Genomic DNA, 15,834 nt, shown 5'->3' with positions numbered 1-15,834 from the left:
TTGATATTTTTAGGTCAAACCGTTCTTGCCTTTCAGTCATTTAATGCAGGTCTATGGTCACTGTCTCAAAGAGCATGCACAGAGTCCAAATTAAAACAATTCCCCATCATCCAAATTAAACAATTCCCCATCGTAAGTACACATTAATGGCCTAAGACACGAAACGAGCGGTTTGTGTAAGAAAACGAACAGTATTTATATCGTTTTTACCTCTTATACACAGCCACGTCCAAGTGATCTGAGGGCGCGCGCGCTTCCTGCTGTGTGATGTGTGCGCAGACTGGTGCATAGATATATATATACACTAGATGTCGCCTTAAAGACATTAGTTCCAATGAAATGTCGTAGACAAGGCGACATCTAGTGTATATATCTATGCACCAGTCTGCGTACACGTCACACAACAGGATGCGCGCGCGCCCTCAGATCACTTGGACGTGGCTGTGTATAAGAGGTGAAAACGATATAAATACTGTTCGTTTTCTCACACAAACCGCTCGTTTCGTGTCTTAGGCCATCAATGTGTACTTACGATGGGGAATTGTTTAATTTGGACGATGGGGAATTGTTTTAATTTGGACTCTGTGCATGCTCTTTGAGACAGTATCCATAGACCTGCATTAAATGACTGACGGACAAGAACGGTTTGACCTAAAAATATCAAAATTTAAACTACTGCAGAAAAAAAGACACCTACATCTTGGATGCCCTTGAGGTAAACTAAAACATACCAAAATTTAATTTCAAAGTGAACTATCCCTTTAATAAAATCGATCTCTGGGGGCCGCAAAAGTGCGTGGGCCCTTAGAATCGTTTTGACCATTTGGTTACAAACATTCTTAAAAATATCATCTATGTTGCACTTAACAAAGAACTTCATACATGTTTGGAACAACTTGAGGGTGAGTAAATGATGACAGAATTTTCATTTTTGGGTGAACTATCCCTTTAAGGCACCATGCCAGTGCTACCTTCGAGGACTTTTGTTTTGAAAATCGGGACCGGAAGCGATATCCTGAAGCTAGATTCCCGTTGATACCAATGGTTGATTTGCTTACCGGGATACGAAGTGAATGGAGAGTGCGGGCGTCGTGTTTACGGTAATGCTGGGATTTTGCATTTGTAAACACAACAACGCTTTTAAGATAACGTATTCGACGTGTGCACATTTCTTCCGTTGCAGGGTTACTACCGTTAACGTGCATTTGAAAGAAATAATCATGTCTCGTTGAAATGACTCGTAAGATTTTTGGGTACTAGCAACCGTGACTGTTTTGTTTTCTAAAACTCATTCTTAATCATTAAAAGTACGATTATATGGTTATGTACTAACCAGTATTTTAAGTTCGACTACGTATGTTTTTTTAACATATCGACTACATGATAAACTCAGGAGCTCATCTAGGAACAAAAGCTGCTAGTTCTAGTGTCCTGACAACCGTTAATGTTACAGTCAGCTGCGACCAGAAACATTAAAGGATTAAACGAGTTTACTTTACAATTTGTCGTTAAATTGAAGGTATTTACCCTAGTCATATAACCCTAGTAAACATATTTGAATGAGTTGACACTATTGCGAGAAGCATCGCTACCTTATATTTGTAGAAAATACCTTCAGTTGGTGTATTTTGTGGTTTATTTTAACTTTAATAGCCATGATTATTTGGTTAATATAAAAATGCATGCAAGGTGAACGTCTGAAAAAGCTGTCCCATGCTAAAGCTATTGACTGGATTTTTTGTAGATCATGTGGTGTGAGCATTGCAGAGAATCCAGTATTGTTCTGCAGCCAGTGTGATGTGCTCTTTGTTCGAAGTAAACGCATTTATCTTCTCTATTGCACGCTGCATTATGCCTTTTTTATGTTGTACTTTTTCAGGAAGAACGTGAGAGGTCGTGAAGATGAGTTCTCAGCAGTATCCACGTCCAGGTCTGCCATCTGGTCTGGGACAAGGACAAACACCAGGCAGTAACACTACAGGACTTTCAGGAAGTCAAAAAAATACAGGTATAAGATGCACTGACTAGTGTTAAACAAACCAGAATATCACGCCAACACCTCTGTAATGTTAATTAATGCTTAACAGATCATTATAAATGTTAGTTTATACACATTACCATTAAAATGTTTGGGGTCGGGAAGAAGTATATGTTTTTGAAAGAAGTCTGTTATGCTTTTCAATCTAATCATTTGAATATGTTGATCCAGTGCTCAAGAAATATTAATTATTATTATCAATGTTGAAAAAGTTGTGCACCTTAAAGGGTTAGTTCACTTCACACAAAAAATAAAATTCTGTCATTAATTACTCACCCTCAGGTCATTCCAAACCCTTAAGACTTTGTTCATCTTCGAAACACAAATGAAGATCTTTTTAATGAAATCGAGAGCTTTCTGTGCTCTCCATTGACAGCTAAGCAACTACCACTTTGACGCTTCAAAAAGTCCATAAAGAGATCATAAAACTAATCTATATGAATCAAACCAAATTAGTCCAAATTTTCTGAAGAGACACAATCACTTAATATGATAAACGGATTGAATTTAGGCTTTTATTCACCTATAAACATTCATCAACTCACACATCAGTTGTGGTAAAAGGAAGCTCAAGCATGTTTGCTTGATGTGCGAGAACCAGTGCGGTTCATTCTCGTGTTTACGCAGCACGTTTGAGCTTCCGGAAGAACCAATGCGGTTCATTCTTATGTTACGCAGCACGTTTGAGCTTCCGGAAGAACCAATGCGGTTCATTCTTATGTTACGCAGCACGTTTGAGCTTCCAGAAGAACCAATGAGGTTCATTCTCATGCCCAATGAGGTTCATTCTCGTGTTACGCAGCATATCTGAGCTTCAGTAAGAACCAATGAGGTTAATTCTCGTGTTACACAGCACGTTTGAGCTTCTCAAGAACCAATGAGGTTCTTGCGTGTCAAGCAGGTTCAGTTGAGCTTCTGTTTATGTTCGATGATCAATGTTTATATGTGAATGAAAGCTTAAATTCAATTTGTTCATCATTTAAAGCTATCGAGTCTCATAAGAAAATTTGGACTAAACTGCTCAATTCGTATGGATTATTTTTATGATCTCTTTGTTGAATAGCTGCCAAAGGGGGGACAGAAAGCTCTCAGATTTCAGCAAAAAGATCTTCATTTGTTTTTTCACAAATTTTCTTCACAAATTTCTTACGCGTTTGGAATGACATGAGGGAGAGTAATTCAAATGACAGAATTTTCTTTTTTTTGGGTGAAGTAACCCTTTAATATTTTAGTAGAAAGTGGAAACCGTAATCATTTATTTGAAACAAAAATCTTTTGTAACATAATACTGTCACTTTTGATCAATTTAATGCGTCCTTGCTGACCCTAAACTTTTAAACAGTTGTGTAGTGTTTCAACAAGCCTGTTTATGTCATTAAATACTTCACACCATCAATATTGACTTAATGTGGTTTCATTAAGGAGGACATGAAGACTCTAATCATGCTCCACGTGAGCTGATGTCCAGTGGAGCCACAGCGTTCAGAGATGACAAACAGGAGACTGTAGTGGTGCGACCCTACCCCCAACCCCAGACTCATCCCTTACCCCACGGAATAGCTCCGACTCTGCCCCCTCCTCTCCCTCAGCACCTCCCCATCCAGCCAGGCACATCCGTCTCTGTGTCAGCAGCACCATCCCACCTCCCACAGGGTCTTTCCCTAGCCTTCACTGAGGGTCCTCTGAAGGTACACGGGTTTGGGGCATTTGAAACTTAAAATCCCGTCAGTTTATAAAGCTGATCCCTCTTGTATTCTCCCTAAAAATGTCAACTGTAGGCAAATGTAAAAAGATTACATTACTCTTCTCTTTACTCCAGTCTGCCCTGAAGGCGACCATGCCAAGCCGTGTGATAGCTCCAGCACCTGTGTCAACACCGGGCCACCTCACCCTCCCCTCTAAGGTGCCTGCTCATATGACCGCTACCATGGAGTCTACACAGGCCTCTGGTATTCCTGTGGCAACCATCAGTAGTCAGCAGGTTGGTAATGCTTTTAGATAAATATAAACAATTTTGCTGCATTAGAAGTTACTTGGTGTGTGTGTGTGTGTGTGTGTGTGTGTGTGTGTGTGTGTTATCTATCCATCCATCTATCTTTAAAAATCACAGAGTTTTCTCTAATTAATTGTGATTTTTTTTTATGCATAAAACATTTAATATGTATTAAATGTGTGTGTACACAATATACAATTAAAAAATATATACATTTCCAGTTTTGAAATTAAATGATAATAAATATGAATTATTAATAAATAAATCATTATAAAAGACGGCATATGGTGGAATTTTGTTTTTTTTTTAATTAATAATTTATGGAGTTACTGAATTCTGTCATTGTTCTCTTGTAATTATTTACCAAAATAAACATTTGCATAAAAAAATTTCTTTAATATTTAAATTAATGCACATTCTTAGAAAAACATAGTTCTAAAAAATATCTGATATATTTGATGTATTCTGAAAAAAATTGATGAAAGGACTCAGTTAAAATGTCTTATTTCCCCATGTGTTGGACTTGCTGTGACCTTCAGTTTGGTTTTAATTGTTTCGTTCTTTTTGGTCACAATAAGGGTCACACTGGTAACCTGCATCATCTAATGACGAACGTGCAGATCATCCGCAGTGGAGCCCCTGCGCTGCAGATCGGATCCTCCGCTGCTCCTCCGCATCCTTTCACCTCCCATTTACCCAGAGGTGAGTTTACAGATATATGCATCTCATTTCAAACAAATTTGTGTTGCCGTACTTACTGATTTTGTTTTGTTATCACAGGAGCGGCTGCTGCGGCTGTGATGTCCAGCTCCAAAGGAACCACAGTGCTGAGACCAGCAGCTGGTCCGAGCTCCGCCACGGGGCAGCCTACAGTCCAGCACATTATCCATCAACCTATTCAGGTTAATACAGCTAACGCATTTTGGGATCTATTTAAAACACGGATTCGTTTACAAAGCCTGATGCATTTCATGCATATGTGTTTGTGTTGCAGTCAAGGCCTATAGTCACTACCTCTACGGCTGTTCTGCCTACTGTAGTGGCTCCAGTGAATGCCACCAGACCTCAGTCTCCGGTCATCACCACAGCGGCTGCCCACTCCGGAGACATGGTACACGGGTAAGATGCATCCGCTTTAGATAAAGCACATGCACTGAATGTATAGTAGTTGAACTGTAGAAAATGATTTTGTCTTTCTGGATTCTAGTCGTTCAGCGGTGACGATCCACCCACCCCAAGCGACCTTGAGTATCCAACGCCCTCCACCCTCACGCGACACATCCCCCCGGATCACCCTGCCCTCCCACCCTGCCATTGCTGCTCAGAAAGCCCTTCCTCACTCTGCACAGGTTGAAAGCATTCTGCTCTGTCCTTCTGGAAATATAAAAAAAAAATACTAAGCATAAGGAAAGTTATACCTCTTTTTTCCTCTGTCTTAGAAGCCCATTTTCAGCACTGTGACACCTGTTGCTGCCGCAACCGTGGCTCCAATTCAGGCCACCAATACTGCACCATCACCCTCTACAACAGGTGATAAATATACTCTATACACCTGTGATTCAGAAGCATCTATGCACATCGCATAGACTATTGTGTTTACAGATGTATTATAGTACTAAGTATCTGATGTTATTTTAACACCTTTTTTAAAGGCTCCACCCCCCACACTCAATTATCCAGTAGCAACATTGTCACCATGACGGTGGCCTCCCACTCCTCTCATGCCTCAGCAGTGACCACATCCACTATCCCTGTGGGTAAGTTACATTAGCTCATCTGCTCTGGGATTGTTTTTTTCTATTACCACAGAAGTTTATTTATATTATCTAATATTGTAAAGGGGGACACACTCCAAATGAGAGGCACCACGTGTCGTGCCACGGTTTAAAGAATTCAAACACATTGTTTTCAGTGAGTGCATGCACTCCAGCAGTGCCACTCGACATCTGTCCGCGGCGCCCAGCTATGGCTCTGAGACTTGGAACTTTGCAAATCCAAATAGATTCTTCTGTTCCTAGGCCAAAATCTGTAGTCTTTGATCAAATCTAAAACCAATAGGCACAGTAAAGGAAACTTAAAACAAAAAAAAGCAAAAAACTTGCACGGTTTTCATTTTCCATGACTAATCTACAAGAGAAGCCTTTCTGATATAACAACTAACTCTGATTTAAAGGTTCTTGGATACACAAATTTATTTAAAAATGGAAAAAAGGTCTGCACTCTAACAATATTTTATTGTAAAAAATAAATTTCGACACTGACGAAGGCAAAGAGCCAAAAAGTTTGTTAACTTTATCTCCGGTTTACAATAAAAGATTGCAGAAGAGTGCAGACCTTATTTGCATTTTTAAATTGATACATAGGTCTCAGCACCTAATTAGCTGGGAGAGCGCGGTGATTAAAACTTTATTTAAAAAACATAGTTTGTTGCTAGTGAGTGACATGCAGGCTCAGCATGTGCACAGTCAAATGAGCGAGGAACACAAGAAAAACACTGAATAGGACTCAAAAAGACTCAAAAAGAGGTGTCAAAATTAGTCACTGCACAGATGAAATCTGCTCAAATTGGCTTTTTTGTGATTTGTAACCAACAAAGTGTAGACACGGTGTAAATAAGATGTTCTTTGTGCAGTGTAGTCCGCTTTATTGAGTAGTAAAACGGAAGTTTTCACATCTTCGGTGATTATACAGGAAGCGCGTTTTACTTGCTTTCTATTTATAATTAATTTACAATTTCAATTCAAGTTTTATTTTTCATACTTCTAAGAGGACCAATGGCCACGTACAGACTGCAAAGTTTCAGGAGTGACACATGCATTTAAATGCAGTTGCGTGTGTGAGTCACTGACGAAATTGCTATGACTGGCAGTGGGAACCATAGCAATATTTTGGCGCCTAGCGACTGAATGAAAAACATGGGGATGCAACAGTTTAACATGTTTGGTGGTTCTATTTTTTACCAAAGTAATATTACGGGCCGTTTACACAACACCGTTTTCAACTAAAAACCGAATTTTTATGCATTTGGCCGTTTTGGGGGCCTGAAAACACACAATTTTGAAAATGTTTTTTCAAAGCGTTTGTTTATGAAAACGATGCCATTATTGTCTCCACATAAACTACGAAAACGCGAATTTGTGAGAACAGTGATGTCATGTGTATGTATTACGTGTTGTTCATTCTATAGGCTAGTGTTTCTTTACAAAGTGACTTTGCCAACTACTGGTCTGACAGCAGAATACAGCGATTTTAGGAATTTTCGCGGATCAATTTCGGGGATCATTTTGACAACGTTGTCTGAGGTACGCAAAAAATGCGAATGAAAAACTTTTCAGATTTGAGTGCATCGTTGTCTTGTAAACGTACTCTTAGTGACCAAAGGCGCATTATGTCCGGCAGTTATACTGATTTTAAACAGTGCCCTCTCCTAAAGATATAGGATCCCTCTCCTGTATAACCTAAAGAATATGACATGCAGTTGCCTTGCCTTGTAATTGATGATATTAATAATCGCAATCACAATATCAAGGGAAACAATCAACAGTTGATTTTTGTCATCAAAGTGCATTGTCATTATAGTCAAAATAAATCCTCTGAGTAAATGTAATTTTTAAGTTTTTTTATATATTTTTTTATTTTCTATGCAGATGCACTCTCCTGCAAAATCACACCAATCATTCTAGAATGATTCATTCTTTCCAAATATAGCTATACAAGTCATCTGGTAAAATAGTTTTCATATTGCTAAATATACAACAGTAAAACAAAATATCGCAAATGTCTTTTCTTTTTCTGTTTTTTCAGTATTGTGCAGCCCTAATTGATTTCATTCTTTCCCCATTCAAACAGATATGAACTGTACTTGTATGGCTGGAAATAGCTGCCTGAGGGCATAACAACTGTCTTTGCAGAGTGAACCGACTTGCTCTAAAGTGACTTTAGTTGAATGCTGGAAAAATGTATAATTTGCATATTTTTAACAGATACTTTAGCAGGAACAAAAATAGTTATAATTGAAAACCTATTGCTCTGCCTACATCCTATCTAGATGGCACAGCATCCTAACTATGATGCATTTTATATACTTGCAACAGAGCAGTTGTTTGCATTGTTTTCCAGGAAGGTTTTGCTTGTAAAATGGTTACATTTTTACCTGAAGGAATTATCTGTTGGTTTTGCTCCCTCTGTCACTTTTAGCTAAAGTCGTTCCACAGCCCAACACACACATATCACCACGTATCCCGTCCGAATACACTGGAGAAAGGGGCAACCTCATCCCTATCTCTGGTCATCGCTCCTCTCCCAACCCCATAACCATGGAGAACCGCACTGACAACAGGTATAAATCCTTTCCATTCAATATATTGAAGAAATTATGCTCCTTTCCACCTACTTTACATTTGAAATGTGTTTTTGGCCGCAAACTGGCAATCTCCAGAACAGGTTCATTCTGTTTGACCTGCTTTTAATAAGGTGTTTTATGGCTCCCCACAGACAATCTGTTCCAGTGCAGTTTCAGTACTTCCTGCCTACCTACCCATCAGCACCATATCCGCTGACCCACACTTACACCCCTATCACCAGCTCTGTGTCATCCATACGCCCTTATCCAGGTACCATGTGGTGCTTACATTAATATTAGATAAAGCTAAATGATTTAAACTTGATTTGAAATTGGTGGGTACTAGTTAATTTTGGCTTTAGGTTATCAACATTTGTTTGTTGTGTGGACACAGTTACTGCTCAGGCGCCCAGTGCAGCCATGCCAGCTCAAGCCAGTGTAGGAGTTGCATCAGCAGTTCACCTGAACTCTATGCAGCTGATGACGGTGGACCGCATCACCCAGATCAACACTCAGAACATTCAGCCAGGTGCCATGGCAGCACAGGGCATCCAGCCCACTCCCATCCAAGCCCAGGGCCTCCATACGTCTACCCAGATCACCGCCACGAGCATTCAGCCTACACAAATCAACCAACAACAACCCCCAACAGAGTCTAAAGCTTCAGGTGAGGAGCCTCAGATCAGCTCTGAATCTTACATTAGGGTTCATCTTTAGTTCTTCGCATGTTTATACCAAACAACTGCATACAAACCTTTCTTAAAGTGAAACATTGGTAGTGATGAATGTCTTTCTATGGTGTTTTTCTTCAGTTGTACTGGCCGATGGTTCCACTCTAGTGGCTAACTCTATTAGCAATGCGTTCAACAACAGTCAGCCTGCCACCACTGTGGCCCAGACGCACAGTCAGAGTGCCAACGCGGCAACCCCCTCCCTTGTGACGTCCCCTCGACCCAGCATTCTGCGCAAGAAACCTGCTCATGAAGGGTAAACATGACAAACTCAATATTGTCATGTTCTTGGCAGTATTGTTCAAGTGTAAATCTCATTGAGATGTCCTAATTACAATTAATATTTTTTTCATTGTGAAATTATTTTCTTCCCAAATACTAATATCTGTAATGCAAAAAAAAAGTTTTCATTACTTAAATGCACTAATGAAAATCATCTTGTCTAGACACAATGATTTCTAAAATGATAAACAAATGACACAATGATAAATAAATGACTACTATCATGATTCAGTTACAACTTTACAATTGTACTTAACAATTTAAATCTTTTGTCACTCACATTACAGAAGAAGACTGTAGCTAATTGCTTAATTGTCATTAAGATAGTGGCCCAATGAAAAAAATAATTTGACCAATTTTTGGTACTAAAATAGGCATTATTTCCTTTACTTAAGATATCATTTATTTATTTTCCCTTTCTGAATTTGCTGTGAATTATGACCTATACTTTTCATGTTCAGTGTTAAGAGTCAGTGTTAAAACTATTTTAATAGTTTTAGTTTTATTTAACAATGACAATGCCGATGTGAATCTCCTGTAAAATATATTCCTTCTATATTTTAATTCATAGTTTAACGTTCTTTTGAAAATAATTATTGACATTCTCAAGATTAATCCTTCTCTTTGGTTTATTAAAGTGCTGCAGTTAGGAAGAACCTGATCCCAGGTCATCTCAGTGACTCCACAACCTCTAGAATTGATGGGCACATCAGGAGTGCATCAGGATCACCTCGTCCTGCAGGGTATGAAGTATTCAAATTGATTTTGAGATCATTTATCCTTCTCTTTGTAGTATCACTTGGTCTTAAATTGCAGCTCAGCTTTATAAACGCTAAATCTCCAAACCCTTTGGCAGAGTGAAGCCCAAACCTGACATCCACATGAGCCTCGTTCCATCAGTAGCTGCGGCTCTAGAGGCTATTCCTAGCCAGGGAAATGAACAGCAACCGCAACACTTGGGACCACCTCCCTCCCAGCTGGCCTCTCAACCTCTCCCCTCCCTCCTGACGTCAGCCACGCCTCCCTCTCAACCCACTCCTGCTCTCTCAGCCATTCCCCCTGCCATGGCAGTCACCCCGCCAATCCCCTCCATGGCCAATGTAGTGGCCCCTCCCACTCAGCCAGCAGCCAGCACCACTTCAGCATGTGCCATCAGCTCCACCCTGCCAGAGATGAATATTAAGCAAGAGGCGGAGCCTATGGAAACTACAAAACCAGGTGAGATCTTTATGCAAACAAGGTTTTACACTAGGAGTCCACCTATATATTAAAATTTAGATAAATTTGTTCAACCAGTATTTTACAAACTCTTCCCAGTGCTACATTGTGTATAAACTGAAACAATGAAAAGAAAATGATGATACACATATCAAAACCAGAAGTATCAACTGATTTAACAGTGTCTTTCAACTCAAACCCTCTCAGTGGCATCAGGGCCAAACAGTGGTGCACAGATGTTGGCAGTCCCTGCTACAGACGTCACCCTGGGAGCCTCACCCAGAAAGAAGCCCCGCAAGCAACAGCACATCATTTCCACTGAGGAGAGCGAGATGATGGAGACCAACAGCACAGATGAGGAGAAATTCCCACCCAAACCCCTCAGCCTACGTGCAGAGAAACGCAAGTCCCCTCCTAAAGAATACATCGGTAAGCTTCATTACGTTTTTTAAAAATTGAAGATGAGTTACCAAGGTTTAAAAAGGTTCTTGAATCTGAGGTTCGATAATCTGAGATTTGTTTTGACAATTAGGACAATCAGGTTAATTATTTCATATCGTTAGAATCAACATAACTTAAATTCTCTACAAAAAATACTAATAATCTCCCGATTCTGCCAAAAGATTTTACCCCGCTCTTGCCCGAAACTTTCATGGTTTGTCCCATTCCCGCCTGCAGAAGCCTTTAGGAAAGCGTATAGGCTGATTTTTCAATCCCGGTCTGGTTCTATTCTGTCTTTTTCCGGTGTCTATATGCTTTATTTCCCCAATTTCCACAGGCACAATGCTTCATATCTCCAGTTACAGACTTCTACGTGCTGTCTCCCGCTTCCCGTGCAGATATCAGTATCCCCCATCCGCACTCAGCAATTCAAAACTCGTCCCGCTCTGCACTCTGTTGCAGACCTCAATATATAGGACAATTTTACTTTTTTTAATTGGCATAAATTCACTAGTCAAGTTACCTTCATTTATATAGTGTTTTATATAATACAGATTGTTTCAAAGCAGTTTGACTGGGATAAACAGGAAAACAATTATTCAATGAATTCAATTCTGTTGTAAAGCAGCTCTAAAAAGACAATAATAAACAGTCATTCAGCTGAAATCAGTGTTGATTCAGTTCGGTTCAATAACTGTAAAGTTAATAAATTATCGAATGAGTTCAATTCATCTATAAAGCCGCTCTGGAGGAAAAATGATGGCTGGGAAAAAAATTCTTGTGAGAAACCAGGTTTAGTCGGTGGACCAGAAGAGAACTGCTAATAATACCATGATATTTCGCGTTTAATTTCACATCTTTCAAAATTTTGTTAATCATTTAAATAAATAATTAAAATAGTAAAATAATTATTTAATAATTTACATTAAATAATTTTATTCTACATTGCAGAAGGCTACTGCTAGTTGTGGGATGATTGCCATGAAATTTGTGCCACAGTGAAAAATAAATAAAAATTAATTGTTCTCAAATAGGTCATTTTCTGTACTAATTTTGTATTTTAATCTACTTTTATTCAAATAAAAATAAACATTTTCACTTATTTCTCTTCATAAGCCTTACTGCCTTCTACTTGTGAAAGTCCAGTAGTCCACTAACCTTTGTTCTAAGTAGTACGTTATGAAATGGCAATGGTGACTGTGTCGTAACATAATTGAACAGGTGCCAAATGTAATAACATTGCTGGAATAAGATAAACTCACATAGTGATAAAGATCAGAATCATCTTGGCAGTCCGTAAGTTGTTCTGGCGATGACTAGATTCTGCAGTTGCTCTGATGGCAGCAATTATGCGACTAGCTGTAGTTTTGACTCATCACAAGTTGTGTAATGATTTGTGTTCACTTTAAGAAACTCGGTTTCAGTACAACACATTGTGGCTCCTTTAATGCCCAAATTTTATGTATCTGTTTCACTGCAGATGAAGAGGGAGTTCGGTATGTTCCTACCCGAGTTCGGCCTCCGGTCACTCTGCTGCGCCACTACCGCAACCCCTGGAAAGCAGCGTACCACCACTTTCAGAGATACACCGACATCCGTGTCAAGGGTTTGTCTAGGCTTATCACACAGTATCTTATTGTCCATTTTGCATTAATACAATAAATATAGTCTGTCTTCAGTCATTCATTAATACTAGCTTGTGCTATCCAATCAGAAGACAAGAAGGGAACCCTGCAGGATGTGGCCAATCAGAAGGGAGTGGCATGCAGAGCCCAGGGCTGGAAAATTCACCTCTGTGCAGCTCAGCTCATGCAGCTGGTAAAACTTTCTCTGAAGCTTTAATTCATTACCAGTAACTGCCATTGTTTCAGTCAAAACAGTGGATGTGTTTTTGTCACCTGCCTGCAGACTAATCTGGAGCATGATGTCTATAGTCGTCTGACGACTCTCCAGGAAGGCCTCGTTCCGAAGAAGAAGGCCGGAGCAGATGATGATATTCACCGTATAAATGAGCTCATACAGGTGAGAGCCACTGATCACTTTTAACCACACATGATCACTTTCAAATAGGTTATCAGAAAGATTAAAACATCTTCTGGAGATCTATCAGTATGTGCACAACATATTGGTACCATGTAAGTTATCTGATATTAGAGGTTTTTTTTTTTATTTAAAATGTTTAATTATTCATTGGTAACGATCAATGTTGGATATTGCATGCTCATTTTAAATTGTATAATAATTTAATAACCCTGTTAATGTAATCTTTAGCAAATCTCAAAATAAATATCCATTTTCATACTGTACATGATGGTGTAATGCTTAAATTCACTTGTAGCATTTAAAACAATTAATTAATCTTTTGTTTTATATTATGTTTTTGTTATATAATTTTTTTTATGTATAAAAAACATTCTTTTTTTTTATGAACAGTTTAACCATTTTTTTTTTAAATCTTGAATTACGTCATAGATGTTTTACTGTCAGTTTTGATCAATTTAATGCATATTAATTTCTTAAAAAAATAATAAAAAAACAATGACCCCAAATGTTTGAGTGGTATTTACACTATTGATGTTAATCATGATACTGTTTCACTGCATAGGGCAACATGCAGCGCTGCAAGCTGGTGATGGACCAGATCACGGAAGCCCGTGATTCCATGTTAAAGGTGCTGGATCACAAGGAGCGTGTCATGAAGCTGCTCAACAAGAACAGCAGCACTAAGAAGCTCAATAAGCTGAAGCGCAAGGACAGAGCGTGAGATACACGGACTGGGACAGGGTTCAGCATGAGCACAGAACCTCCTGCTCCATGACCTCTAGCATGCAGGCACACTGCCCTGGCTCACTCGTTCTCTACCAGAAGAGATTCACCTCGAGTCCTGATCTGATGGCAAGACGTCTTTATCTGGCAAGCCTTTCCTCTCCCAGCACACACAGAAGCTCTAGGGAACGACAATGTTAAATTAACCACAACATGCATCTCTAACTGTATCTTCACTAAAAAAAATTCAACTCCGAGACAACTCGGTCTTGAAGAGGTCATTTTAGTGAAGTTGTTGGATGTTGAAGATTCCATTTTAAAGTTGTACATAAGCAGATATCAGTAAAAGCAATGCTGTGCGTCTATAGATTATATTCACCACTTTTCATTTGGGTGCCTTGAACGATGACCTGGTATTGACATTCGTCTGTACTGTATTAAACACCAGATGGCAGTATTTCGTAATGGCCGTTCTTCACACCAAAAGGTTTCCATTTTGTATTGTAGCACTTGAAACAATAAGAATTGAGAAGCCATAACACCATCCTTGCTGTCCTAAATGAACAAAGACTGAAGTATTTTACCACATATGATTTGTGGGAAACGTTAAAGGTGCTTTGGTGAAATGGAGTATTGTGCCTTTCTGTGTGCCTCATAAAACATGGGTTTGGTGTGATGGAAGCAGATTTTATGCGAAGGTTAAACGGAGTCTGAATGTCTGAATCATATTACGTTCTCCCGTCACTGTCTGTCGATTTGTGAGGAGTTTTTCATTTATCATCAGTCTTGTAAGCGCTGGCTTTCTAGGTTGGCTCTTTTGTCGGGGGTGGGGGGGGGGATTTCATTTGTGCATTAAGGGTGGTGAGAATCATGTTCAGATATGACGTCAATCAGAATTTAGAGGAGAGATTTGTAAGTTAAACCTAAGTATATATATAAATATAAAAAATAAGCCCTCTTCCATTTTTTTTCTGTCTTCGTAAATGAACAATATTATGTTTATTTTTCCAGTTAAGTTGCTTGAAGCAGTGTCATTTGTGGCAAAGATAAAGCGTTGTATACTGTTTGATCACTCAGTTTCATTTTGAATGACATTTCATGTTGCACTCCACTGCTGAAGTAAAGAAACTTTGTACATGTATCTGCGGATGTGTGTTTTTTTTTTTCTACAAAGTCTAATTTAACTCTCAGTAATCTAGATACTGATGTATTCCCTCCCCCCAAACAAGCCACTGGTTACACAAAACCATGCTTTTACCACTGAAATTAGACCTCTGTTTTTCTTTATTTAGTTAGTTTTTGCTTAGTTTAAATTGATAGCCTACTTTTATTCAGCAAGGATGCTGATCAAAAGTTACAGTAAAGGCATTTATCATGTTACAATTAATTTATATTTAAAATAAATGCTCTTCTTTTTTTATGCTTGCTTAAATCCTTAATTTCCAAAAACATTGAGAGTTTTCAACATTGAGAATAAGAAATGTTTGAGTACCAAATCAGAAGATTTTACATTTGATAAAACATTTTTAAAATAGAAAACTTGTAAGTTATTTGTAATTAAATTTCACAATATTACTTTTTTTTTTACTGTTTTGTTTTATTAAGAAAAATGAATAAAAGCAGCCTTGCAGTTGGCTTGCATATTAAAGTTTTATAAGGCGTTTACATTATTTTATGATTTACTGACTGGTCAAAAAATTCAGCAATGTTAATATGCACTAAACAAACACAAAGAAAACAGTAATATTGAGAATTTCAAAGGCACTGTTTTCATTTTGAATATTTTTTCAAATGTAATTTATTCCTGTGAGGCTCGTTTTCAGCATTGTCACATGATCCTTCAGAAATCATTCTAATATGCTGATTTGCTGCTCAAGAAACATTTCTAAATGTTAATAACAGTTAATATTTTTCTGGAAACAGATATATTTTGATCACTTTAATGCGTCCTTGCTTAAGTATTAATTTCTTTAAAAAGATATTTAAAAAAAATCTTAACTGACCCCAAACTTTTAAACATGTA

At 38.4% G+C, this 15,834-nt stretch overlaps 1 protein-coding gene across 1 annotated transcript; it reads left to right on the top strand.

Annotated features, from left to right (window-relative positions):
• The first annotated feature begins 1,004 nt into the window (after positions 1-1,004).
• On the top strand, positions 1,005-14,951 carry sap130b (Sin3A-associated protein b). Its single transcript, XM_081374522.1, has 21 exons — positions 1,005-1,100; positions 1,880-2,008; positions 3,461-3,726; positions 3,858-4,019; positions 4,610-4,733; positions 4,812-4,933; positions 5,026-5,150; positions 5,239-5,380; positions 5,471-5,561; positions 5,684-5,788; positions 8,229-8,370; positions 8,526-8,644; positions 8,768-9,040; positions 9,186-9,360; positions 10,025-10,129; positions 10,243-10,604; positions 10,812-11,033; positions 12,526-12,651; positions 12,760-12,863; positions 12,954-13,067; positions 13,651-14,951. The coding sequence occupies exons 2-21, from the start codon at positions 1,903-1,905 to the stop codon at positions 13,807-13,809; spliced, it is 3,144 nt and encodes a 1,047-aa protein (XP_081230648.1). The 5' UTR covers positions 1,005-1,100; positions 1,880-1,902; the 3' UTR covers positions 13,810-14,951.
• Positions 14,952-15,834: the final 883 nt, after the last annotated feature.

Source organism: Scardinius erythrophthalmus, assembly GCF_964197995.2.
Source record: "Scardinius erythrophthalmus genome assembly, chromosome: 9".
Lineage (NCBI taxonomy): Eukaryota > Metazoa > Chordata > Actinopteri > Cypriniformes > Leuciscidae > Scardinius > Scardinius erythrophthalmus.
This window is presented reverse-complemented; position numbering and strand designations above follow the sequence as displayed.